The sequence below is a fragment of the Leptopilina boulardi genome, unplaced genomic scaffold (genome assembly GCF_019393585.1).
Source record: "Leptopilina boulardi isolate dan_hultmark-lab unplaced genomic scaffold, ZJU_Lbou_2.1 LbouV2_231, whole genome shotgun sequence".
NCBI lineage: Eukaryota > Metazoa > Arthropoda > Insecta > Hymenoptera > Figitidae > Leptopilina > Leptopilina boulardi.
In genome coordinates this window covers 711,201-738,213 of record NW_026137787.1, presented here as the reverse complement: position 1 = coordinate 738,213, position 27,013 = coordinate 711,201, and the positions used below count along the sequence as shown (strand labels likewise).

Here is a 27,013-nt window from a genome sequence, read left to right as displayed (position 1 = left end):
AAGTATATTCAAACGAATTTTTCTTATGAAAATTGAAATTTTGTCGTGACTAATTGGTAAAATTAATTATTATTGATAATTAAAATTACTGTTAAATATTTTTTAATTTAAATTATTAACTGATTTACAGTCATATATTATAAGTATGCAATTGTATATTAAAAAAAATTTAGAATATTACTTAAAAAACAACTCTGAAGTTTATTATTATTTTTGTATTTTTTTAAATTTTTCAATATTTCTTAATTTATTTGCTAGTGTCTTGCTTTATTCGCTATGTGGTCTTTTTAAATAAAAAACACAGGTATTTTTTTATACGTCAAAAAGTTTAATAATATTCTATATTTCTTAATGCAGTTTACCTTTAACATGGATCGTTTCTGCTCACGTTTTACTTAGTTTAGTTAATTAATTTTTAAAAATTTTAAATGGCTGATGTTCGCTTTATCGCCATACTTTTCTCTACATAAGAAGCAGCTTGAACTGGCACTGCAGTTTGCAAACTTATGATTGACTTCAACGTATTTGAAGCACGCAGTTGATCTGTCCGCTGCCTTACAAACTCTTCCTATGTGGCTGTACGCCAGGCACCGGTGGCACCGGGTGACTATCATCCTTCTTTTTATTGGAAAACACATAAAGCCAATTCTTATGCGCCCTAATTTTTCCAGCCTGTCCGCCTCCTCTGGGCTCCTAGGACTGTCACCTACCTGCCTTATGGAGTACTTCCGCCAACGCCAGTTGGACTTCTTCTTCTTGGGTATGACTATCCAGGTCACGGATGTTGAGTGTGACTTGTCGATCGACGGTCTGTACCTTCCCAATGCTTTGCTTAGTAAGTTGGCATACGTTGTCCCTGTTGCGACTCGGAATACCATTGCAGATCCAATTGTCGCTTACGTCTTACTGGTTTGATTAGGATTCGGTGCTACCGTCACCTTCGCAATCTTCTCCGCGCCGAAGCCGCTTCTTATGGATACAATCTCTTTTCCTGTTCCGCTCTTTCCGGTTCACCTCCACATATCCTATTGCACCACCAAGATTAGTATCTCCATGATGAGCTAGGTCATACTTTTTTTTGCCTCACTGACAAGATCCTAAAGAGTCTTAAGTTCGTCCTTAATAGTCATGTTGACATTCTTTTGGGCTTCACAAGAATTTACCATCTTGGCGATTTCCTCTTCAATTCTCTGAAGGCACTCAGCTTTCTCCTGTCTGAGCTTTAAACACTTTTCACGTACTTCTTTGATTGTCTCGTTGTCTAGATCAGATGGAATCAAACTTCTTCCACTGCTGACACTAGAAACGCTTAAAGCGCTTCCTCTTCTACTTTCAAGTCTTTCCCAGCGGACCTGCGGAACCTTAAGAAACTGGGTGCCCCCTTGGTCCATCCTCCTTGTGGCATTGGGTGCTGCAGTATCCAAGGTGTACAATGTCTTTTTAAATTTGGAAAATAGCTATTATATTTTTTGTTTAATAATTTATGTTATGTGGGTGTTAATTACCTAACATTTATGTTATTAAACAACATGTTTAGAACTTATTTGATTCTCAGAATCGCTTCGTAATAGAAGAATATAAATAAAAATAAGAAATATTTAATAAATCCGTGCTGTGAAAGCGTAGAAATGCTTCAGCTTTATTTTTGCAGACTATGCCGGACTATAATTGTTACCGTTATAATAGATTTATTTCTGTTTAAGGTTTAAAGTTTATAATTGTGTTATATTTTATTATTTTTAAGTTTTAGTTTATTGTAATTTTCGTTAAATTAAAGTTTTCGTTTAATAGAAATAATATTGTTTTCAATTTGTTATGTATATATATATAATATATACGTTTCTATGTATAATTATATAAAGTGTATTAATAGTGTATATTAATTATTAAATGAAAGTTAACGATATTCAAAGTATAATTTCCATTCATTTACTTTTCAGTCACATTTCTGCCACTTGCTATCAAATGTTCCGGTTATTAACAATAATCGTATATTATTGCTTTCTCTTCTCACGAGGAAGTTTTGTATTCGTGAAGATTTTCGATTTTTTAAAAATGAGTTAAATGAGCTTATTTTTATCTAGAATGCATACATTTGAAGTTTTAAACAAATGTCCGGATGTATGTGTGTGTGTGTGTATGTCACAAAATTTTGTATACAAATTATCTCTAATACACTTCGATGGATTGTCCTGAAATTTTATAAGCTTATTACAGTCATCAGTACCTAAAATCAGACACAAGGATTTCCAAAAATATCAACATACTTTTTTTATGTCACTTTTTTAAAAATTCGAAAATACGTTTTTTAACCAAATTTTATTACACTGTAAATATAATTTTTTGTCCAAAATCTTATTACAAAGTAATAAAACAATTACACTGTACAATATTTTTCAATTTATTAAATTAAAATTGATCCACTTGCTTAACAATTGATTGCCGGTCATAATTCCTTAAATGTTAGAGAATTATATTTGATGCATATAAATACACGAAGCAGAAAAGCGAAGAAAGCGAGGTAAACTGGTGGTCTGCGTGTTGTTTCTTACAGAGCTTTTGCTCTTATTACATTAGTGGATCGCTGCGCGCGTAACATCTATTTCCGGTGGTCTGGAGAACGTTCCGTTGCGGTATGGAATCCCTTTTGTGTCTCGCTCCTTCCCTTTCTCCTTTTTCCCTTATCATGCTACCTTGCATTCTACTTGTTCCAGGTTCCCATGGCGTGGTGGACTATTCTTACCTTTTTCCACCTACTCTCGCACCACTTCTCTCTTTAAGAGAAGTTTTGCGCGTTCGCGAATTAGTACTACATTTAGCTTTGTGGCTTTAAGTTTATGCATTTTGCTTGCGCGCATTCTCCATTGCCAACGAGTTTCCGGAAAAGAGAACATGAGACAATTTAAAAGATGGAGAGAAGAAAATTATGAGGGGGAAAAAAATAAAGGGATATAGCATGGTAAGAGGATGAAATTAAATGTGATAAAATAAGAAAGAAGGACTGATAAAAACTAGCTACGTGTAAAATTAGAATACGAAACAAAGTAATAAGAAACATACAAAAAAAAGTTTTAGTAAAATTTAGGTATTATTTGCAATTTTTTTCACACGTTAAATATAAGAAATAGAGTAAAAAAAATTTTAATAACGTGAAAGGAAATTAAATGAAACGAAGTGAAAAAGGGAAATGACTGTGAATCAAAAGAAGAAATATAAAAGAATATAAAGAAAAAGAAGTGCAGAAGGAAATATTATAGACCGGAAGTTTCAAAGAATATAACCCAGGTCAGCGATTGTCGTTGGTTTGTCGAAGGAATTGCTTTCTAAGTCGTACGTCTCACTACTATCAGACGATTATCGACAAAATATGTTGTCACTAAAAAGATCGCTTTTTACGTTCTGAAAGTCGATAAGAAAGTAACGGCTGTTATCAGCAATGGATGGATTCTCCGCTGGTTTTATGTGCACTTATGCACCCTTATTTCTTGAAAGTTATATAACCAGGCTGAGAAAACTATTATACTCTTTATTCATCTTCCAAGCACCATGTGTTTGAAAAAAAAAACTTTATTAAGATTCTACGAAAAACATTTTTTCCTCCCTCTTTGTATAGAAGCATATTTACAAATACATTAAAAGAATTATTTTATTATTATAGAAATAAATAAATTGTAAACTAAAATTTTTTTCTATTATATTTACCTCAATGATACTGATGAATATCATAAGATAAGGCGGTCGTATACTGAATTTTGGTTTTCGAGGGGGAATTGAATGCCTAGGTATGGGTTTCGGTATGAATTCTTCTTCCCTCAATTTTTTATACATTGGACTGTTCATGATTGATGAATCAGGTGAATATTGGGGTTCAGTTTCTGGATATGTTGGATCCAAGTCTGAATAAGTGATTGTCGACATGGTCGGAGACTCCTCCAGTAAGGCGGCTTCCGCGTCCATGTTGGTACCTAGAACAAGAGAAATAAAATTATATCAACCAATAGTCTGAGTGTCAATTCAAATATATGTGTCGTATAAATAATAAGATATAAGTTGGAAAAGATTAATATTAAAAATTATATCTATGTTAAATTTCAAGAATCACAATTCCAGTAATTGTTTTTGTTGGGTAAGGTTAAATTTTATTTGTATATTATTGAAATAAATATATATATAATTTTTTATTTCATTGTATGCTATACATTGTTACCGTTATAATAAATTTTTTTATGTTTAAGGTTTAAAGTTTATATTTGCGTTATATATATATTTTTGAGTTTTCATTTATTGTAATTTTCGTTCTCGTTGATACAGGCCAGGAGAAGGATAGCTGATATAGCGGTGGAAAAGGGATAGGACTAATTACGTTAGAAATAATACCAAAAAGAGGGGTGGTATGAAATTAGACAGTGTGGTTAAAAGGTCGACCAAAGGAGCTCCTGAAGGAAGTGGAAGTAAAAGGTCCAAGGGCAGACGGGTTCTTACCAATGTCAGCAATGTAAGTACAATTTCATTTTCAATAACTTTAAATAATACGGTACAAGGTCCTTATATATTTAAAGTGAAGGCGATCGTTGCCTTATTATGATAAGGAGATCTGGGCCTTATTGATGGCGACATGATTACTCCTGGTATTGCCAGAAATAAAATAATTTTAATATAAATAATATTGTTTTTAATTTGTTATGTATATATATATATGTCGTAGCCTCTTAGTGAAATCTGACATTTCATGAAATGTCTAGACTTTTCATAAAACGCAAGCACATTGTGAAATAAATATTTATTTCACTATGTGTCTCAAATTTTTAAACATTTCATGAAATGCAACGGTTAATTACGCATTTAGTGTAATAGTATAAAATAACACAATGTGTCTAATATTTTAAAGCATTTCATGAAATGACTAAGTCTCATTATGCCGATCATGAAAAGAGACAAATTTCGAGTTTGATTTATAAGAAATAATAATTTTTTGAATGCAATAATATTTATCAACAAAAGATTAAAAAGGAATTTGATAAAGAAACACTTTATTTAAGTTTATTTTGTTTAATTGAAGATAAAACATTTCTTTTGTTATTTATTAGTGCAGGAGAGACTGTAAGCTTACCACAACCTTACCATGTAAACTTACCACGACCTTACAGTGTAAGCTGACCTTAGCTTTACTGTGTAAGCTTACGGAAGTTTTAAGTTTACCTCAAGGTTACTGTAGACTTACACGGTAACCTTACAAACCCTACAGATATCCTTACAGTAACCTGACAGCAAGAAGCCGTGCTATGTGGGTAAATTTAATATAGAACTAAAATTAACAAATACAATAGCACTGTACAGGCTCAAAAGACAGTGAATCATTTGAAAACAGTTACCCGTCAATGAATGAATCATTGATAGATAAATAAAGAAGGGGAGAATCAAACTCGAAATTTGTCTCTTTTCATGATCGGCATAATGAGACTTAGTCATTTCATAAAATGCTTTAAAATATTAGACACATTGTGTAATTTTATACCATTTCACTAAATGCATAATTAACTGTTGCATTTCATGAAATGTCTAAAAATTTTAGACACATAATAAAATAAATATTTATTTCACAATGTGCTTGCGCTTCATGAAAAGTCTAGACATTTCATGAAAATGTCAGATTTCACTAAGAGGCTACGACATATAATTGTATAAAGTGTATTAATAGTGTATATTAATTATTAAATAAAAATTAACGATATTCAAAGTATAATTTCCTTTCATTAACCTTCCAGTCACATTTCTACAACTTGCTTTTAAATGTTCCGGTTATCATTATAATATGATAACAATGTTTAGCAAAAAAAGAAGTAACAGATATTTTTATGGTCTCTCAGAAAGTTTACGAGATCGAACGATATTCCACAAGTTAGTTGAATCTCATTACTATTCCTTTTATTGTCTGATGTAAACGTAATAAAACAGCCTAGAACTCTACGTCATAAACAATGTAATCTGAAATGCAATCACAAGGTACTTAGCAATATCAGAAGAGACATAGAACTCTTATCATGAAATTTCATTTTCCTCATTATTATCGTGTGTCCAATATATAATTAATTTATAATATTAATTAATATAAAAAAAATGTGTAAACTATATTTGTAATTCATTTCTAAATCTTTAATTTAATTTTTCAGTTAAAACTTAAGTCGACTTTGGCTCATATATACCATTTGGGTCTCTATTCAGGATTAATAATCTTCGATCTAGTGTCCTAGTCTAAAGGCCGGCATTGTCGACCAAACTATTACCTGTGTAACGACTTTGGAATTACATACGGAGTAGGTACTACTGTGGCATAATAAACGTGAATATATCTCTATACAAATGTACCACGGTTCTCAACTAATTCTCTAATTTCATCTCATATTCTCTGTTACTGCGTGGACTCCACAACCTGGACCAAGGATATTGCTTGCTCAAGGCTCTTTGTCAGTATTTTAATATCTAATTACTTGAAAAAATATTGTTAATCAAATACATAATAAAGTTTAACATTATATTAAGTTTGCACATTTTCATTATCTTATTCCCTTAGGCAAAAAGCTGTTTGCTTCATCCAAATAAATCTGAGGTAATAATATTAAAATATTTATATAAGTCGTCAAATGAGTACCAACAATCATTCAAATTGGTTATGTTTTTTATTATTTCGATGAATTTAAAGGGATAGAAAAAATTATAATGCACTAAATACACCAAAATCTTTTTGGACGGTAAAATAAATGATAATGATCAATTTAAAATAATGCAAGAACTATCGAGCGCAAATAATGTCACATGAAATTTTTTGGAATTGGTAGTATGACAAGTAAATAATACAGTTGAGAAGAGAAAGATAATTAATACACAATAAAATCGATTACTTTTTCAATGATGAATATTGTTGAAAACTCGTTTAAATCAGAACTTTAGAACCTTGATATAAATTTGAATAATATCTTGAATTGGAACTTTAACTTGAAAGAATTTAAATAACTGATTAAGAACTCGAATAAGAACTGAAAGTAAAACTGAGAACTTGAGAAAGAATTGAAATTGACTGGAACTAAGAACTGTAATTGACTGAATTATCATTAAAGTCTTTAGTTTTTATATTAGGGGCCATCCATAAATTACGTTGCGCTTGAAGGGGAGGGGGGGTCAAGGATTTGCAACATTCAATAGAAAAAATGGCGCTAATGTATGCAAAATGTGCAACATGGGGAGGGGGGGAGTCGAAAATGGTGAAAAATAGTGTAACGTAATTTATGGATGACCCCTTACTATCCCTTGTTAAATTTCAAGTAGGGTGCAAATTTAGAGGTAAATATTTTTTTAGAGTGGGAGGTTCGAATATATCTAAAAATTATTTGAATACAATTCAGTGATAAATTATTAACAACTTATTATGCATAAAACATTAATAATTTATTATTTCATCGTATGAGATTATACCTAATTGAAGAAAAAAAATATAATTTGATATTTTCATTTTCTGAAACTATACAACTTTATTACTAATAGAAAATTTTATTGCTTTGCAAATGTTTTCGGTTTTTATGAATTTTCTAAACTTCAAAGTGCAACCTGCAAGCGTTGACCATTTAAGGTTTAGTATTTCATTATTGGTTCTAAAAGGAAAAAATAAACAATTTATAATTAAGAAAAGAAACATGGTTTTAGTAAAACAGATACCTTATAACATATTAAAAAGAAATAAAATAAGATATTTTCAAAACTTGAAAAAATAATTCAATAATTCTAAATTTTATCCAGTTATTTCTATGGAGGTATTTTTAATTAAAATTTGTAGTTTTTATTAAAATATTTTTCTTTTATATTTGAAATTTTTCTTTTTAATTCGATAATACTGGGAATGATAAATATGTTTAGTTAAACTAAAAGCTAATTTATTTCCAAGTTTATTGGACAGAAAGAAAATAAAACACAAGTTTACTGAAAGAGAATAGAACCAAGTTGTTCCCCAGGACAGTTCAACTCGATGATCTATGATCTTTGGTGAAAACCTACTAGTTCAAACTGAACCGAACGACGACCCTAATAATTCAGAAGCAAATTCAATGGACGCTTGAAAACACGATTGGAACAAAGACTTTCATTGGTAGGAGGACAACGACGACAAAAAGGTCACGCAAAATGACCTCAACCACAAGTTTTGCGTCTCACAAAATTCTCTATTCCTATTTCCTTTTGTTTCTCCTTTTGTATTTCCATTTTCACTCTCTATCTCTCTTTATATATATATTCTCCATTACCCTATTTTCCTTTTTGGTTTTTGTCTTCCATTATTTCTCTCTATTTTCTATACAAACTCTCGTGCACTATTCGCATAAGCACTCTCTTTTAGACATACACGTACGTTCGTACGTATATCCAGAAGGCGTTTTGGGACTCGAGAAGAGAGAGAACTACAAAGCCAGAAGTTTGAAAACTCTAACAGAAACAGACAGGCACGTAGAATGATAATAATTAAAACGGCTTCCGTCTGTTTCAGTATAGCTTTTTGGAGCTAAAAACACGATACGGATATTTACTTTATACTTTGTACACCAAATGAGACATTAAATGAGGAAAAAAAATGAGAGAACGCGCTTGAAGAATTCTTCTAATATTATTAATGATAAAAATTTTCAGTAAAACTTTTCTTTTTCTTTGGTCAAAAAAAAATTAGTCACATAAATTTTTAAAGAAACGTTCAAAGTTTGTTTAGAAAGTAATAAGCGAGAATTGATAAAGAGAAAGAATAACAGAAGGAAACCCAATAAAAACTGATGAAACAAGATTAAAGACAAAACGAAACATTAGATACTGGTGCAATGATGGTGGCAAAATAAAACTAATTATATATTATAAATTACAAACAGGTTGAATATTTTTTCACTAAATTAGACAGGATTATTTCCTAGCTCTGTTTGTAATTTTTTTTTAAAAAATGTATATCTTCTTAAGAATTGCTTTTGTTGTGTATTGTGATGGTAAAAAATTTTGAACTTAAAATGGTTAAGATAAATTAAAACAATTTATTTAAACACAATAGTTTTGATACAATTCTTGTCTACTTAAAATTACTGCTTATTACGTCTTTTCATTTTGAGCGATTTTTAGTGAATGAATACTCTCTTAAGGGTTACTATCTACCTCCCTCATTACCTCCCTACTGAAAATCCCTGTATAAGATCTTGTACAACTTCCTGTACAGGATCAGCAACTGAACTTGTACAAGTTCTGACCAGTTCCTGTACAGGAAATTGTACAAGATTTTATACAGGGATTTTCAGTAGGACTGGGCCTTCTAATGTTGTGGGGGTGCAACTACCCCTTCTCTAACAGTAAGAGGATGGTTAGAATGACCACCTTTAGACACAATAAGCTAGACCCTAGGTATGTTTTCAGCAATTTAGAAGTGTTTGGTTTTGAAATTCTATATTTGCACATTTTTAATGGTGTTATTTCAAGAACCCAAAAAAAGACATAAACTAACTTGCTAATAAATCTTGAATAGTTACAGACAATTTTTATTAAATGTTTATTCTACAGTAATATAATTTTTGGGTTTTTCCCTTTCAAACACATTGATGATTCTATTCTATCCCTAATCCCTTAAGAGATGTTATAAAAAGTAATTATAGTATTTAAGCTTTTACTTTAAATAGAAATACAATTTTTTATTGTTACGCCGTAACAGCTTTTATTTGTTTACCGCACATAACTTTGAAAATATTCCAACCAATGAATTGAATGTGATAGGCCTGTGCATTTGAAGTATGCCAAAATGCGTACCAGCTACTGACAATGCAAACATTGTAAAGACTGAAAAATGATATTTTCTGCTGTTGTTTTACCGCTGAAAATTTTTGTAATAAATAAATAGTTCCTTTATTCCTAATCTAAGGTGAAATCAATTTAATTTCTTCAACAGTAGTTAATTAAGGTCTTTAACTATATTTATTAAATTTTATTTACTTATTCTTTGTAACGTTTATTTTTGCTGAATAATTACTCTTGAGTTTAATTTCTAAATTTTATTGTAACAACTAAAGAATATTTGAAATTATTAAAATTGTAAATTATAAATTAATTATTATTACGATATAAATAAAATTTTTAAATTAATTGCAGATAAATAAAAATTAACACTATTTCTGGTGCTAATAAAAAAAAACCGTATTTTATGTCAATTTGTTCGATCCTAATATTGTAAACTATAAAAAGTCCTGTTCGTATTCCACAGAGAGTAGTGATGCAACGATTAATTGAAATGGCCAACGTGATTCGACTAGAGGTTTTAATTGTTGTCCTTGTCGATAAACCCAGTGCAACGAAAATGCGTTGTCTCTGCAAATGAACAGCTCCCAATAAAAAGAAAGACGTACATAAACTTTTTGGTAGAATTGCAAAAAAAATACTAAACAAAATAAATTGTAGAATATCGATACAGAAAGAAAAATGTTGGAATATTATTTTTATATAAAATTGGGAATATTTTGAATAGAGGACATTTCCAATACACTGAGTTTTCACAATAATAATGAACATATGAAAAAGAAAAAAAAGTATTTTTCTTTTCCTTTCAGAAAGTTTGTCAGTAAACGAATATTTAAATATTAATATTGTTTAAATAATAATCAATTCAAGAATTAGTGAAATATGTATTCTTCTTTAGTAACTAGGTAATCAATTAGGTATGAAAATTAATTTCTTTGACTAATATTGCAAACAATGATTTGTTAAATTGTTTAGAGAAATAAATTAAAAGAATATATTTTGTTGTGTTTAGTTATTCAGTGATACATTTTGGGTGAAACAGCAATAAATAGGACTTTGCTGTCTTTGGTATAACATAATTTCGCACGCTATGAAAACCACATTCAAATTGGTGTTCCCTGATGAATGCAACTCTACTTGCACACAAGTATAAACATCCGGGGGACGTAGTAACGAAACCGTTATAGCAACACGAGCAAATGAACGTGAACAGAGAGAGTTAGTAACTGTCATTGTACAACTAAAATGGCACTTTGGCAACGATTCGCGCGTGGTACTCGTCATTAATCGTAGAGGAAAGTTCTCACGATCCACTGCTTAATGAAGCATTGACGCGGTTCGTTCTCTATACATGTACCTGTCCCCTCATAATTAACATAATACTGAACCATCCGAACATACAAATCATGTGCAACGTAATACACTATTGTAGTGTTCTCATCATTCTCTAAATTGCAGTAAAGAATATAATAACTAATTTCTTTCAGTCAAAGATATAATAATCTCTAGATGTAAGGCATGTTAATCTTTGCCAGTATAGAGCAGCATCACTGTAAGATTTTAGAGCACCAAATTTCAAATCGGATTTGTTGCATGATATGAAATAAACAAATATAAAATATTTTTGTTTACTTAAAAAACGAATAAAATAAGAAGTAGTGGTTATAATAAAATGTGGATAACTATTTAGAGATTTTAGGAGATTAACTGATAGGATCAGCTTTTGTCTGTTATTGTCAGTCATCATTGAGCCAGCGTGGTAATGGAAAGTGTCAGAAATTAAAGAATGTTATATAATTTCAATTAAGTGATTTTTTTACACAATGGTTAAATGTTCTTTTCTTTTATGTAAGGGAAATGCCACATTTACATTCCCAATAGATGAGAAGTGTCAAATTTTGTGGGAGAATTCAATAGGAGCAAATTTTCAATCGACAAAATCTTCTAGGTTTTGCACAATTATTTCGAAGAAGATGAAATAATTAAAAACAATGAAAGTTATTGCACAGGTAATTACATTGTCACAGTAATATTAATTATATCCAACATTAGAAGTCACGAATTAAATTTGTTTATTATAAATCTAAGGAATTATCGACATGATAAAATATATTTCACCATTTTTGCACATGTCATTTCTTGGATTAGTATAAATGTAATGTTTATGTATTGTAACGCGGCATTTTGTCGCGTACAAATGACTTAAAAATAATAAATGAAAATAAATTTTATAAATAAACGACACCAGGGTGGGAATCCATCCATAATGTCTGTAAAATGTTATGAATTAAAAAAATGTTTTATGATACTCACTTTATTTTCTTGAAATAATAAAAGTCACGTATTAACAAACCAACTTGCCAAAGTCGTCAGATTAGTAGTCGAACTATAATAAATAAATTTGATTTTGATTTGTTCCTTCTTTCTGTTATGAAAACTCTCTCGAGGCATTGAGGATTCTCACCTGGTCACAAAGATGTTGAGAACATCACTATCTATCACTGAAATTGGAAGTCATCAAGGAAAGAGCTTCCTGGTATATACATTTGGATGAGAGTCCCGAATATTCAAGAACAGCAGGAAGACGAAATAGCTGTTTTGCTAACGATCTGTCGAACTATTATTGGCAGTCAATTTCTTATGGACTTCTCGCATCAATCAATTTAACATTGGATAATGCAAGGATCTACGTTACCGACGGCAGCATATCAATTATCGGTCGCGGGTATTATATTATTGAATATTAATTGATCTCAATGACACCAAGAAGAAAGGCCGCTGTTTAGCGACGCTTTAGAGTGAGCTTTCCGTCAGCCATTTTACTCTCATTCTGGTGTCCTTACTGTAAACTTGGTTTTGTGCCTTTTTGTGAAATTAAATTTAAAATGTGATAAATTTACAATTTTTGGGACGAGGTGTCGTCGTCAAATGGGAGGTGAGTCCCTAGTCATACATTATGAGTCGTTTTCCTTCTGAATCGATTTTATTATTATTTAAAAATGATAATAATTATTAAAAATCAAATTGATTCTTGTTAATCGGCCTTCTGCCCCTTTCTTAAATATCAAACTTGAAGTGATTATTAATAAATATTACGAATTTTCGGCAGATGCTCCGGAGTGCTCTGGAGCATTTTTTGATTGATTGGATCAAATGGAATTAATAGGTGATTGGACCATAAAATGCTCCGGGGTATTCTTGGAGCATCTTCCAAAAACGTCAAGTGTAACTGTTAAAAATTTTGTTTAATTAATGGTGTTTTTGCTTATCCGCCTCTCTCGCCGGTCTATTTTTGCTGTAAATTAACAGTGAAATTCCTGAGTTGGTTTTAGTTTTTCCTAAGTAGAATTAGAAAATTTACTTGTCGGGTTATTTAACTATTTTTTTAGGTTTAGTTATTTTCCATGAAATAACTTGGCGTCTTGGCAAACATTAATAATTAAAAAGTGTAGACAACGTAGATTGTCTTGCAAATATAATAATAATAAATAATTTAAAATAAATTCAATAGTAAATAAAAATCTACGTTATAGTATTTATAAATTTTTTTGAAAATAATAACATAGACTCCCTCTTGATACCATAATTATTTTAGAAAATAATTATACATTACAATAAAAATAATTTTATTATATAATAATTTTCGAATTAACGAAATTAAACAGGGCGTTTATTTTCCTTTTGGAAATATTAAGTCTCAAATCGTTAAATATTTGTTAGGTCACGATTCCTTTGACGTATTTCTTTTCATAAGTATATGTGCGTGTAATACGTGTAACCCCTGTTTCTCACTTGTTGATTCAATGAAATGCGTTTCCTACTTTATGGGTTACAATTTGTATGAGAACGTTGAACCCTAGGAAAAGTATTGATCGCGTGCGATGGTCAGTTACATATACATCACTCATCACCCTCGCACTCACAAGAAAAAGTCTTGAGAGACAGAAAGACGCACAAAATTAAACTAATGCAAAAAAATATTACAGGATGATTACATTTCTAAAGCTTATACATAAAAAAGTGACGTTATATACGCCAATAATTTAGTTCAAACTAATTACTAATGTTGATCCTCATTCTCTTCAGTTAATGTGTCATGAAAAGAAGATTTATAGTGAATGTGCGCGACACCTCCCTTTTAGTAACCCGAAAATTTACATAAAAGAACCAGTTGCAATCAGCAGAGACTCGATGCCAAGAAAATAAAATACGAAAATATTTTCTTAAATTCTTCACAATTTTCTGATGCCAATTTTCGATATGTCGAATAATTCCTAATGGATTTTGTTGAAACTTTTTGGAATTAAAAAAGTACGTAATGAAATATCTTCTATCCATGCTGATTGGAAGACTTTTTAGGAAAATCGGTCTTTTAAAGAAGCAGATTGTCTAAAAATAGTAAACATTTAGACTTTGTTATGAAAATCAGTATAAACAAGGGTAACACCACAAGAAAGGGACAATTCAGTTTTGAATTCGCCTAAGGTATTGTCAACAATTGTTCAACTAGTCTCAGATTTGCCTGTTGAGCAATTTTGAAACTCTGTCAGTGTGAACTTACAAACTGTTCGGTATCGTCTAAACCTCCTATCTCAAATAGTTGTAAAATTATTATCAAAAGTTGAACATTGAAATTATCTGTTTACTACTTTTCATTTACATTGCCACTGTTTTAAAGATTGCCTTATCTCCACTAATTGCTTCACCTGCTTTGAAATTCGTTCTGCTATTGTTACTTTCACAAATAGAATTGGCAATTTGTTGTTCTCACAAATGTTTTCACACTTCGAATCCAGTATCAAAACCATTTTCCTTTGTTGTCCGTCAGTCTTCAAAACAGTTTTGGAAAATCGCTATCAACATCCACTTAGCAGTAACAATCCATGCTTGACGTTCCAAGAACCGCGTTTATTGCTCATTATCGTTTATTGTTAGAATCTAGTTATCTCAAGTACAATTGGCCTTATTCTGTCATCTGCATTTTTCTTCAGAAATTTTAAAGCTAAGTCCAAAATCATGTCGTCTCAGAAGAAATCGAAATCCCACAGTCCAACTACGGGTTAAATGTGCTAAGGCAACTGCAGCAAAAACATCGGCTCAAAGCGCTAAGGTAAGGGTCTCACAGACCTAGAGTGTGTTTCGTGTTCCAAAAAATAAATTTTTGATTAACTTAAAGAGATACCAGAATAGGTCACCGTCACTAAAGTTGAAACAAAAAGAACGTAGCTGACTGTCATCATAACTTTTCTTTAAATTTTTAATGTGTAATCAAGAGAAGTCGTTTCATGAGAAATACATTAAAAGTTTAATACCAATAAACCTCATCTACGATAACAACGAGTCTTTTAATGAATAAATAATTTAATAATTTTCTTAAAGCTAAATCACAGTTAATAATAATTATGATTATAATTTTGAAAGTACATCCACTAGAAGATTGTTGATGTATTTTTAACAAATTTTTGTAGGGAAAAAAAGGAAAGGTTGAAAATTAATTAAAACTAATTGAAAAAATGCACTTGACAGAAAATCAATTATTAGATTCCTGTTAATGTCTTGTGCTGTGTGTTGAGGAACAAAGGCGCAATGGAGTTAAATTACAAGGCTCTTCTTTGATGAGAAGCAATTTAAAAAGCCATGCTTTTTTATATTGTGTAAAAGTAAAACTTAATAATTAAAACGAACCATATCATGTTTGTTGTCCTTTTGATATAAATCTAATAATATTCCCAATTTGTATTTATTTCAAAAATTTTGAAAATATTTAATATCAATAATTTTAATTGTAAATATAAGTTATATTTATTCTTTTATCTCATAAAATTCTTCAGCAATAAAATTTTTATATTTCGGTGATTGTAATTTCTTTTATTGTTTTTGGAATGAAAAATATTTTAAAAGTAATGACTTTTATTTCCCATACGTATATACATATATATATGTATATATGTATATATATATATATATATATATATATATATATATATATATATATATATATATATATATATATATATATATATATTTGATGGTAAAAGGGAGACAAGATCTTTTGTGATTTTTTTTTCATTTTGCGTAAGCGATATGCAGCAGAAAAGGAAATCTTGAGGACCGATATATAGATATATATCATGTTAAGTGCAGTATCGTAAACGTAGTTGTTCCAAAATCCATTTCTTCCCTCGAAGGAGTATATGGAATTATTTTTATGAGAGAAGTATTGTCTGTGGGTCGCTAGCTCCAAGCTATACGTCGAGAAGAAGAAGAAGGAAGATACAATATCGACCAAATCTGAAAATAAATCAAACTTTTCATGCAAGAAATGTTTCTCCCTTTAAAACAAATAAAGACATTTTGAAACATGCGAAAATAAAGTTCATGGTAAACTGATTGTGAGTGAATAATAAATTCCTTATATATACATTGTCCTGTCATATTTTTATATATCATATTTGGAAAATTTTACATTTATTATAAAAATTGAAATATAATTTAATTAATTTAAATTTTGTTGATGTTCGTTTTCGTTTTGACTTATAAAATATATTTTGATGTAAAAAGCAAACCTCGTATTTTCTTTTCTTATTTAAGATCCTGTCGTTTGTTTTATTTTATTTTCTTTAAGTTCTTTGAATGCAGCAAAATATTAGCGTAATTTAAGATTACGAATATATTCTCAGAATCGGAGAGAGAAGAATCTGAAATGCAACTTGAAGGTGCTATTAAGCCTACTTGAGCAACTGAAACCAACAGACTCTTATTTACAGCTGTTTGAAAATATTTTATATTATTTTATTATTCAATACTCCAAAGCTCATCATAACATGGCCAATCCAAGATTAGTTGTATTTTCAAAAGTAATAAATAGCGTATCATTAAGTGTGCATGTTATCATTTGAGAAAGGCGATTTTAAATAAACGCTCCCTTTCACAAATAAGAATGCGCCATCTGGAGAGAAAAATCTAATCAACCATAGCGAACAAGCAGCTGAGTGGCAGTGGCATTCGTTCTTTACTTTACTGACATTCAGGTTAAAGGACACGTTTTTGACTCACTCTTAATAAATTAGTGAAAATCTTATTTTTCTTTTGTCATAAAAATGTTAAGAAAGTTTGTTATGAAATTGGAAACAATATTCCAGGAGTAATTGATAAGTCAATTTGTCTGACTATGTTAAATAAGAAGAAAAATTAAATTTTATAAATGTAAGGAAACACTATTGGTTTGTTGTCGGAGTCAGTAGATTTCGAATAAATATTATTTTTTGTGTTTGTTAAATTCTAAAAAAGATTGAGACTTAATTACATCTTTTTATTTATTATGTAGGTAATTTGTTTTGCCTCATTAATTAAATAAAAATTGTCAATATTTCTGACGACTGAATTTTATAAATTTTTTTGAAAACAAGTTATTTTCCACGAACGCATTTCCTGTCGGGTCATCAACTTAGAATCTTATTTCTTACTTTCAACTAAATATGGCTTTTGTTAAATAATTAATTATGTTTTAAAGAACCCTACTGAAAATCCCTGTATAAGATCTTGTACAATTTCCTGTACAGGATCAGCAACTGAACTTGTACAAGTTCTGACCAGTTCCTGTACAGGAAAATGCATACGAATTTGGAACAAGTTCATGTGTGAGATCTTGTACAAGATCTGGTGCAAGATCTTGTACAAGAAAGATACTTGTACAAGAAAATGTACATGATCTTGTACAATTTTATGTATAAGTTCTTGTACAAGAACACGTTCATGTTCTTGCACATGAAATAGTTGTAAAATTATTTTTTTTAATAAAATTTGAGATTTTGATAATTTTTAACCACTAAGATTCGTAACTCATGCATGCTAAAAACTATTGCGCAGCTGTAAAGGTTAAAGTAAACTATTGCGCAGCCTTTGAAGTTTTTAATTTTTAATAAAGAAAAACATGAATTAACATGTGCAAGAACATGGAGGTGTTCATGTACAAGTACTTATATATGAAATTGTACATGAACATTTTCTTGTGCAAGCATCTTTCTTGTACAAGATCTTGCACCATATCTTGTACAAGATCTCACACATGAACTTGTTCCAAATTCGTTTGCATTTTCCTGTACAGGAACTAGCCAGAACTTGTACAAGTTCAGTTGCTGATTCTGTACAGGAAGTTGTACAAGATCTTATACAGGGATTTTCAGTAGGGAAGCTAGGCTCTCTTTAAATTATATTAAATAAACAGTTCGTCTTTATGGTCTGTCATAAATTGAATGTTTCCGGAATAATCTATTTATTAATTAATTATTAATTTTACAACTAAATAAGTAACAGGTTATAACATATAATGGACAAATATATTATAATTATAATTTTTCTCTCGTTTTTGACAGCATGGACACGTCATCTGGTAGGTTATGTTTATATTGGTGGATTAAGCAATGTTCACAATTTCTTAAATATGAAACTAAAGTACAATTCACACTTTTTTAATTATTAGAGTTATTATTCACATTTTTTATCTTAATTTTTATAAATTGAATTAAATTTATTAACATTAAAAATGAAATTCTTGTAATTTTGACTTAAATGTTCAGTATCTCTTCTATAATTAATTGAGTTTTTGTTTAACTTTTTTAAAATTTCGTTTGACCAATGTATACCGAGTCACTATCATTACATAGAGTATAGTATAAACAACTTCTGATTTTTAAAGAATATTAGTTGAGTCTTTCATGGTGCGAAATATTTTTTTTTTGTTATTATTAGATTTGAAAACAGCTTTTTATTGTGATTGATGAAAACTTGTTTTAGGTTTTTATGAGTATATGGAAAGGACAATAATATTACTGCTGTCGAATATGGTTCAGATTTATTAACAAGATTATTGTTTTTATTATTTATTAATTTTTGGCATCTACGTTTTATATATTTTTTGTTTAAAAATTCTTCTAAGTAATTATTATCAATAAGATTTTAATTTTCTAATTAATTTGTTTAATTACTAAAGTATTAATAAATTATCAGTAACATTTGAATATTAAAAATCTAATTATTAATTTGTCATCAATGATTCCGAAAATCATAATAAAGTTAAATCAGAATTTGTTTCCATTTAAGTTTAATTTTTATTTCTTTAACGATTATTTTTCTACTTTTTAGACAATAGTAAATTTGACTTATTTAAGTTGTATAATATAATGAGTTGGGATTTTTTATATTCCCTCAAAAAAGGAAAAGAAAAATAAAAATGGAAATTCTTGATCTGGGTTAAAGTTCGTCACGTAGATATATAACTAAAACTTTATCCTAATTACCTTGCAGCTTTCTTAGTAGCTCATACGTATGCGACAGACAAAATCCTTGAAAGGTTTGTTCAATTTTAATTTCTCCCGGTTCCGATTGCCAAGCGCAATGTGAGCGAGCAGCAGATGTGCGACTTGAATACTAGAATGCGTTTTACTTCTTTGAATTTAAAATCGAGACAGTATAGACATAGTTTCTGGAACCAATTGAAGCTCCGAAATAGACCATGTTTCTTAAATAGCGCGAGCAAAAAATGCATACTTTCGGGACTTTTTTTCAATGTTCTTATTTTTCTCGTTAAATTTATTTTCAATCCCACCTCGTTTAATACGTAAGGCAATTGAAGATTATTTTCTTTTTTTAAGAAGAAACTAGAGTCATAAAATTAGAACATTTATGTATACTTTTCTTTAAACATTAAACATTTGCCCTAGGTGGTCTTGAACTTGAACTTTGGTTGATGAAATTTGGAAGAGATGTTTTGTATAAGCTAAAATTATAATTTTTTTTTAAATGTTCTTGTGTTTCTTTCTCTAATTTTTGATATTGATGCAAATCAAAAATAATTCTTCTTTAGGGGGTAAAATATATAATTTAATCATTTAATAACTTTTACTATCCCTGATTCTAATTTACAATTTTATTTTCACTTTTCTACTTTCACTGATTCTAATTTAAATTCTCAATTTTAATTTCGCTTACATTTTCAATAATTATATATAATAATTTCAAGTAGCCACCTGTCCCTCATGTTTAGTCTATATATATTGGAAAAGGGGATATTTATCCGTCCGTTATGGTATCAACAAAAGAGGCAGAAGCAAGAGAGAGAGAGAGAGAGAGAGAGAAGCGTAAACCAATAAAATTTTTAAAATCTCCCTTCTCTCTACTTCAATATACAGAGAAAAAGAAAAATGATTTTCCTATTGGTTTAAAAAATATAAAAGTTTACCGACATATAAATCTCCCTTACCGACTGATGGTAAAACAGTTTTTTGAAAATTAAAATACACAAAATTATCCACATAAAAATCTACCTTACCGATTGACGGTAAAACAGTTTTTTGAAAAATAAAAAATTACCGACATAGAAATTTACCTTACCGACTGATGGCAAAGAATTTTTTTTAAATTTTACTAACTTTTCATAACTGTTTTACCATCATTCGGAAGGTAGATTTCTATGTCCATAATTTTTTATATTTTAATTTTTTCAAAAAAAAACCTGTTTTACCATCATACATTTTAATTATTTCCACCCAAAGATAAGGTCAATAGAAAACTTCACGCGGACCATATTTTGCTAGTTTCTAATAAAAGAAAGTGAAAACTGATTAAGAAAATTAGAATAAGTGAAAGTGGAAGTGAAAATGAAAATTAGAGTGAAAAATAGAATAAGTGGAAGTGGAAGTGAAAATGAGCGGAATTGAAAATATGAGTTAAAATTACAAGCAGTGAAAGTGGAATTGAAAATAATAATCAAAATTAGAATTTGTAAAAGTGGAAGTGAATTATCCTGTAATAACTATGATTATGATGTTTATTTTTTAAGTTTAATATAAATATGTGATTTAAGTTTAAATAGTATTCAAATATTTAACTAGTTAAGTTTTTTCATTGTCTTATCTGTTTTTTTCCCCTTTTTCTTGACAACTTTTTGTACTCCCTTCTTTTTCACTTCGTTAACGTTTAAAGTTTCTTTAATTTTTTTTTCTATTCTCTTATTTTCCTTCTTATAATAGTAAACGTTTATTCTTCTACTTCTTTTTTCTAAATGTTTTTCTCACCTGAGATGGTTATATCTGTTCTTTTAACTTTCCATTTCTCTTTTCTATTTTCTTTTTCCTCAGCTGGCAAACATGTTTACTGTAATTATTTTCCAACGCTCAATGGAAATTAAATTTAGTATAAATTTCCTTTGTTACTTTCTTTATATCAACTTTTATTGTATTTAATTTGAAATTCAATGAAATTGTTTTTTTTTAGATTCTGTCGAATAAAAAAAATCAAGAATTAAGCTTTATAACTTCCTTTTCGTTAGGGTTAGTTGGGGTAAATTTTAATTGTCTACTTTTGTCTGAATTATAAAAAAAACAAACTTAAATATCAATGAATTTAAATGATAGAAAAAAATTTTGAAAATTTTTTTGATATAATTTCTGGGTGGAACTTGAGATATTCATCTCTATATAGTTTATCAGCGCGTAGATAATATATCATTTCCTAAAGTAACGTATGCGGCCAAAAGTGGTAATGGTGGAGAGACGAGGTTCAATATTTTCCTAAGCGTCAGTTTACATAATCAACCATCCTTTGTTTACATGGTCCGAATTGAAAACGTGAGGTTACCTGTTCAACCCACTCACAAAAGATCCTTAGGGCGCATCTCTTGCAAAAGTAGTATAGTTGACGTCAGAGACTCCAGGATCAACATTCTCCTATATATGCCTCACTTAACGTTTAAGAGATCATGAAGCCAAAAAATGCCACAAGAGGAGAGGAGTTAGCGATACTCGAGTGGAAAATTAAATTCTTCTTTCATCTTCTTTATTATCTCTTTAAAAATTCATTTTAATTTTTCTATTTTTTTTAAAAAAGTCTGCTTTTATCTTTAATATATTGAAAAAGTGAAAAAAAAATTAATTTCACATACATATTATATTTAGAAAATTATTAATATTGTTGAACTTTTGTTTTTTGATTGATATAAATATTAAGAACGTTAAATTAAAAATAATAATTTGATTTAATATTTGTTAAAAGTACATTTTTTATTATTTTAAAAGAACATAAAAATATTTCGTGGAAATGAAATAAAAGTACCGTTCAAATCGAATTATTTTCGTTTGAAATAAAAAAATGCATTTCAAGTACGCCATGTAACGTAATCGTTGTTTCGTTATCATTCCACTTGAATTGTTACATCGAACAGTTTTTTTTTCACCGAGTGCAATATATGTCGAGGGCTTTCAAAGTTGGTTTTTTTTTATTTTTGTATGTCCATTGAAAATCAAAATTACCCTATAGTATGTTATTAAAACTAAATTGTTCTATATTAGTGAGAAAATATGTTGAATGAATTTTTAAAATTTTTCATGAAATTAATTGAATTTTTTCACATTTATTTTCTATATATGCGTTACGTCCGACAAACGCAGCATTTAAAATTAAATTTAATGATTATTAAATGAAAATATTCATTTTAATTAAATTTTTGAGTCCAGACTTTTGTCCACAAATCAGGAAACATTTAAATTGGTTATAATTTATTATTTGGATAAATTTAAAGGGATAATATAATATAATATACAATAATAATATACAATAATATACAATAAAATCAGTTACTTTTTCAATGATGAATATTGTTGAAAACTCGTTTAAATTAGAACCTTGGAACCTTGATATAAATTTGAATAATATCTTGAATTGGAACTTCAACTTAAAAGAATTTGAATAACTGATTAAGAACTCGAATAAGAACTGGAAATAGGACTGAGAACTTGAGAAAGAACTGTAATTGACTGAAACTAAGAACTGTATTTGACTTACTTTTCATTAAAGTCTTTATTTTTTATATTACTATCCCTTCTTAAATTTTAAGTCGAGTGCAAATTTAGAGGTAAATATTTTTTTAGAGTTTGAATACAATTTAATGATAAATAATTAAAAACTTTTTATGCATAAATAAAATTTATTATTTCATCGTGTGAGATTATAATTGAAGAAAAAGAAATATAATTTGATATAAATTTGAATATCTGCTTAAATAACGTTTTAAAAATGTTTCATGTGCTAAAAATGTTTTCAGAACATGAAACGTTCTTATAATGTAATTTTAGCAGATATGTACGTGCTAAGAACGATTTGGGAACGTTTTAAGAACAAAAGATATGTGTTCTTGTCTACTGGGTTTCTAGCAACTGGTCTATTGTTATATCATATAATTATAGCATCATTAGATTTTGTTTAACTAACGGCATTACCTCAGATATCTGTAGTTCAGTATCGGAAGAATTTCTTTCAAACAAATATAAGTCACTATACTATTTATAACATTTCTATTTTTCTAAATATTTTTTTGGGATTTACATTTTATCCTCGTTTCAGTGGAATGTTTTCACCTACTGTTCACAAGGACTGTCTACCAAGGATTATTTTCTCCCTCTCTTATTCAGAATTTAACAACTCTTTTTCTTTCGCTGAAATCATAATGACATGTGTTCCCAAAAATAACGACGCACAAAGTAGAAATAGTACTAAAATTAACGTTGGTCCATATTAGCCTTACGCCTGTATATTAAAATTTTATATTAAGGTGTTTTTTCTAATGCACAAAGTGACCCACAAATCACCTACAATCCAATTGTTCCATCAGCAGTCGCTAGGGTCGCTGCTACATTTTTATGGTTATAGTAATGCATAATTGCAAACTGAACAAGCTGAAGATAATAAATATTTGTAGTAAAAAGTAGTAGTAATAAAATTAACGTTGGCCAATACTGACTTTATGCCTATATATTAAAATTTTATATTAAGATGTTTTTCCTAACGCATAAAGTGACCCACATGTGTCGCTACTGAATGTTTGTTGTTAAATTCACAATTACAAACTCAACAAGCTGAAGATAAATTTGTATTGTCGACAAAACAAAATATATTTTTACCAACAACAATCACATTTGTAATACCAACAATAAGAATTCAACAACAAATCTACCGATAATAATAATCCAAAAATTGTTAATACAACACTCTTTTTCTCCGTGCATTTTCCAAAATAGAAAAAATAATTTTACATAAATAAATTTATCACTTTATTATTTTTTAATCTTGAGGCGTAATAATATAATTATCAAAAAAAGTTACCTACGAATTCTACAAAAAAAAAATTAATCTACTTCCCAAAAGTTCAGGTTTTCTCACTGCTCGAGTTTTCTTGATGGTACTGTCGTTTTATTCAAATCATGGTTCAATGCACGTACCACCCTTCCTTTCTTAACTTGTGTCGTATTCTATATAACGGCGTCACATCGTTTATCCCCAGGATCTTATCCAAACTTTGTCCGTTACAGCACGCGAGAAGGTGCATCTACTCGCAGATGACCGTACACTCTTTTTCCAAAAGACCGAGAGTTTCTCAAAGATTACATTAAACTCAAGAGAAAGTCTATAACAGCCATAAATATTTATATATCAATTTCCATACTTTCAAAAACTTCCGTACGTATATATAGGTACCTATTTCGAATATAATTTTATTCTTAATGGAAAAATAGTTTTAAAAAAAATTTTTTAATTCTTTTCAATTTTTTCTACTTTTACTAGAGTAATAATTTGTAAAAATATAAAATATTAAGAAAAAAATTTAAATTTGTTTTTTTCCTAGTAATTTTATAAGTAAATGCTTGATAATAGGTATTGTGACACTAGTGTAAGGCAAGCATTTTCTCTTTTCATAGTTCAGCATCAAAATTACGATGTGACATTAAAGGTACGTTTTGAAGCTTTTTGAAGGAAATGCTTTCGTTTACGATCTTCACGTTCTGGCAAACGTTAGCTGCTGACAAAACGAACCGTAGAAATACTTTTATGAAACCTCGTAAGAAAGCTGCCACTCATAACTGCGTGAAGCAGAAGAGAATATCGAGTAAAAAAAAAAAGATAAGAATGATATAGTTTTATTTCTCATTTTATTTGCTACTCTCATCAAATCTCTATATACTTTTCTTTTAACAGTTTTTTTTTATAATTTTACAATAAAAATAAAATTTTCCATTTTTTAACAAATACTTATGTAACGTCCTGCATTATTATTTCATTGTATTTTTCTCGTTAGTTTCTTCTTAAATTTTTTATTTGTAAATTTTTTTATCGATTCTACCAGGAAACAAGATCTGTTTCATCAAAACCATGTTTCTTTTCTTTAGTATAAATTGTTTATTTCTTCCTTTTAGAACCAATAATAAAATAATAAACCTTAAGTGGTCAACACTTGCAGGTTGCACTTTAAAATTTACAAAATTTATAGAAACCAAAAACATTTGCAAGCAATAAATGTAAAAAAAAATGTAACCATGAAAATCGACACAAAAGTCTATGAGTGCATCCTTCAGATGTCGACGTGCTGGAAGATCTTTTCTTTTCTAGTCCCTGTCGCCAAGATTTCCCTCTGTTAGTAATAAAATTTGCCTAGTTTCCGAAAATGAAAATATCAAATTACAATATTTAAAATAACCGTAATACTGATGTTTTATGCATTGAGATTTGTTTGAACTTTACTAACAGTAACTGAATAAACTGTCCATTTATGTTCAATTAGGAATGTTTAACTATCCATATATTTTAATTGCTGTTTTCTGCAAAATTTTTATGTTTCCAAAGTTAAAACTATAACGCATTTTCAGCAAACTTTGACTTTGTTGACAATGCTGCTGGTTTGGCTTTCTTGGCTCTTGCAGAATTTATATAATGCTTCAAGGAGATTCCACAAGAGTTTCTATACATGAAATTTCATAAAAACTTAGGAAAGTTGTCAGAAACTTAAATTTTACACATAAATCAACTAATATATTCATCAGCATTGCAAAAAATTGGATTCTTCTATTTTGACATTTTTTGCTATTATTGTTATGGATAAGTTATAAAAGACAATCACCGCCGAGAACTTCCTGATTAGCATTTTTAATGACGAGTTCGAAATCACTCATTATGTATTTGGGTATTTGCAAACGGTGTGTAGGTATTTATCCTACGGTTTGCTTATTAAATAAATAAAGGAAGGAGAAAGAAATCAAAGTAAGGGTACACTAAAAACAAACGATATTTATTAAGAGTTCAATAAATTTATAAAGTGCTGAACACGGGAGAGAGTTTAAGAAAATGTGGCGAGTAGCTTGTAATCAGCAGAGTACTGACTCCGCCAGAAGGGCTTGTACATTTCGTACCCAAAAAGGGCAATGTTGCCGTGGTCGTTTATATAATTACTGAAAATGCATTTTCCGTAGAATCGGCAACACTGCACAGTAGTCCGAAATGGAAAATTACTGTTCACGAGGGGCTACAGCCTTCAATTTTTGATGGATTTGGACATTTTTTTTTTTTTGAAATCTTCAGGGATAAATTCTCTAGGTCTCAGCTTCGCCTGATTTTTGAATTTCATTTTGCAAATCTTTTTATTTAAACAATTGTAATGAAAAATCACCCTACGTTGACATAATTTCTTGTATATTTTTGAAAAAACAGTTTAAATAAACTATTTAACTATCTTTTCAGTTGCATATGTGGACAAGGATAAAAAATGCACCATAAAAGAATTTTTTTTAATTGTTATTAACAATTTTTATAAACAAATTGCGGACTTTTTTAAAAATTCACCGGATTTGCTCGAAAATCTTCACTCGGGGGTTTTCGGGGTCGCTGATCACGAATCCGAGGTGCGTTTTTCAAAATTCAAAATGGCGGATCCAACATGGCGGACGACTTTTTTAAAAAGTGATCGGATTCGCTCGAAACTTGTTTCTCGGGGGTTTTCTAGGTCGCTGATAACGAATTTGACATCACTTCTTTAAAATTTACAATTGTTATCATCAATTGTTATAAACAAATACATATAAATAATCAGAAAGTAGAAAAAATTGCTTTTTTGATACAACAATCAAAATAGTAGTTTATACATAGGTCATAATAGAACATTTTAATGTTAGTAACCATTATTATTATTATTATTATTATTATTATTATTTATAAATAGAATCTATCCCTCGGTGAATATTTAATAATAAATGATACGTTATCGATCTTTCCGAGTCAAGTAAGTTTTCAAAAAAACAACAAATTTTGTTGACGTTTCGACAGCTCCGCTGTCCTCTTCAGAACTACAATTTTATTAATAAGAAATTAATTTTTTACAAAATAAATTAAA

At 29.2% G+C, this 27,013-nt stretch overlaps 1 protein-coding gene across 2 annotated transcripts in view; it reads right to left on the bottom strand.

Moving 5' to 3' along the window:
* The window catches only part of LOC127280264 (protein rhomboid-like), a 138,559-nt gene that overhangs the window by 12,838 nt on the left and 98,708 nt on the right, over positions 1 to 27,013 (bottom strand). For both annotated transcript variants that reach the window (XM_051303155.1, XM_051303154.1), the window contains exon 2: positions 3,703 to 3,965. In XM_051303155.1, the coding sequence (XP_051159112.1) occupies positions 3,703 to 3,965 (263 nt within the window). The remainder of the gene's footprint in view (positions 1 to 3,702; positions 3,966 to 27,013) is intronic.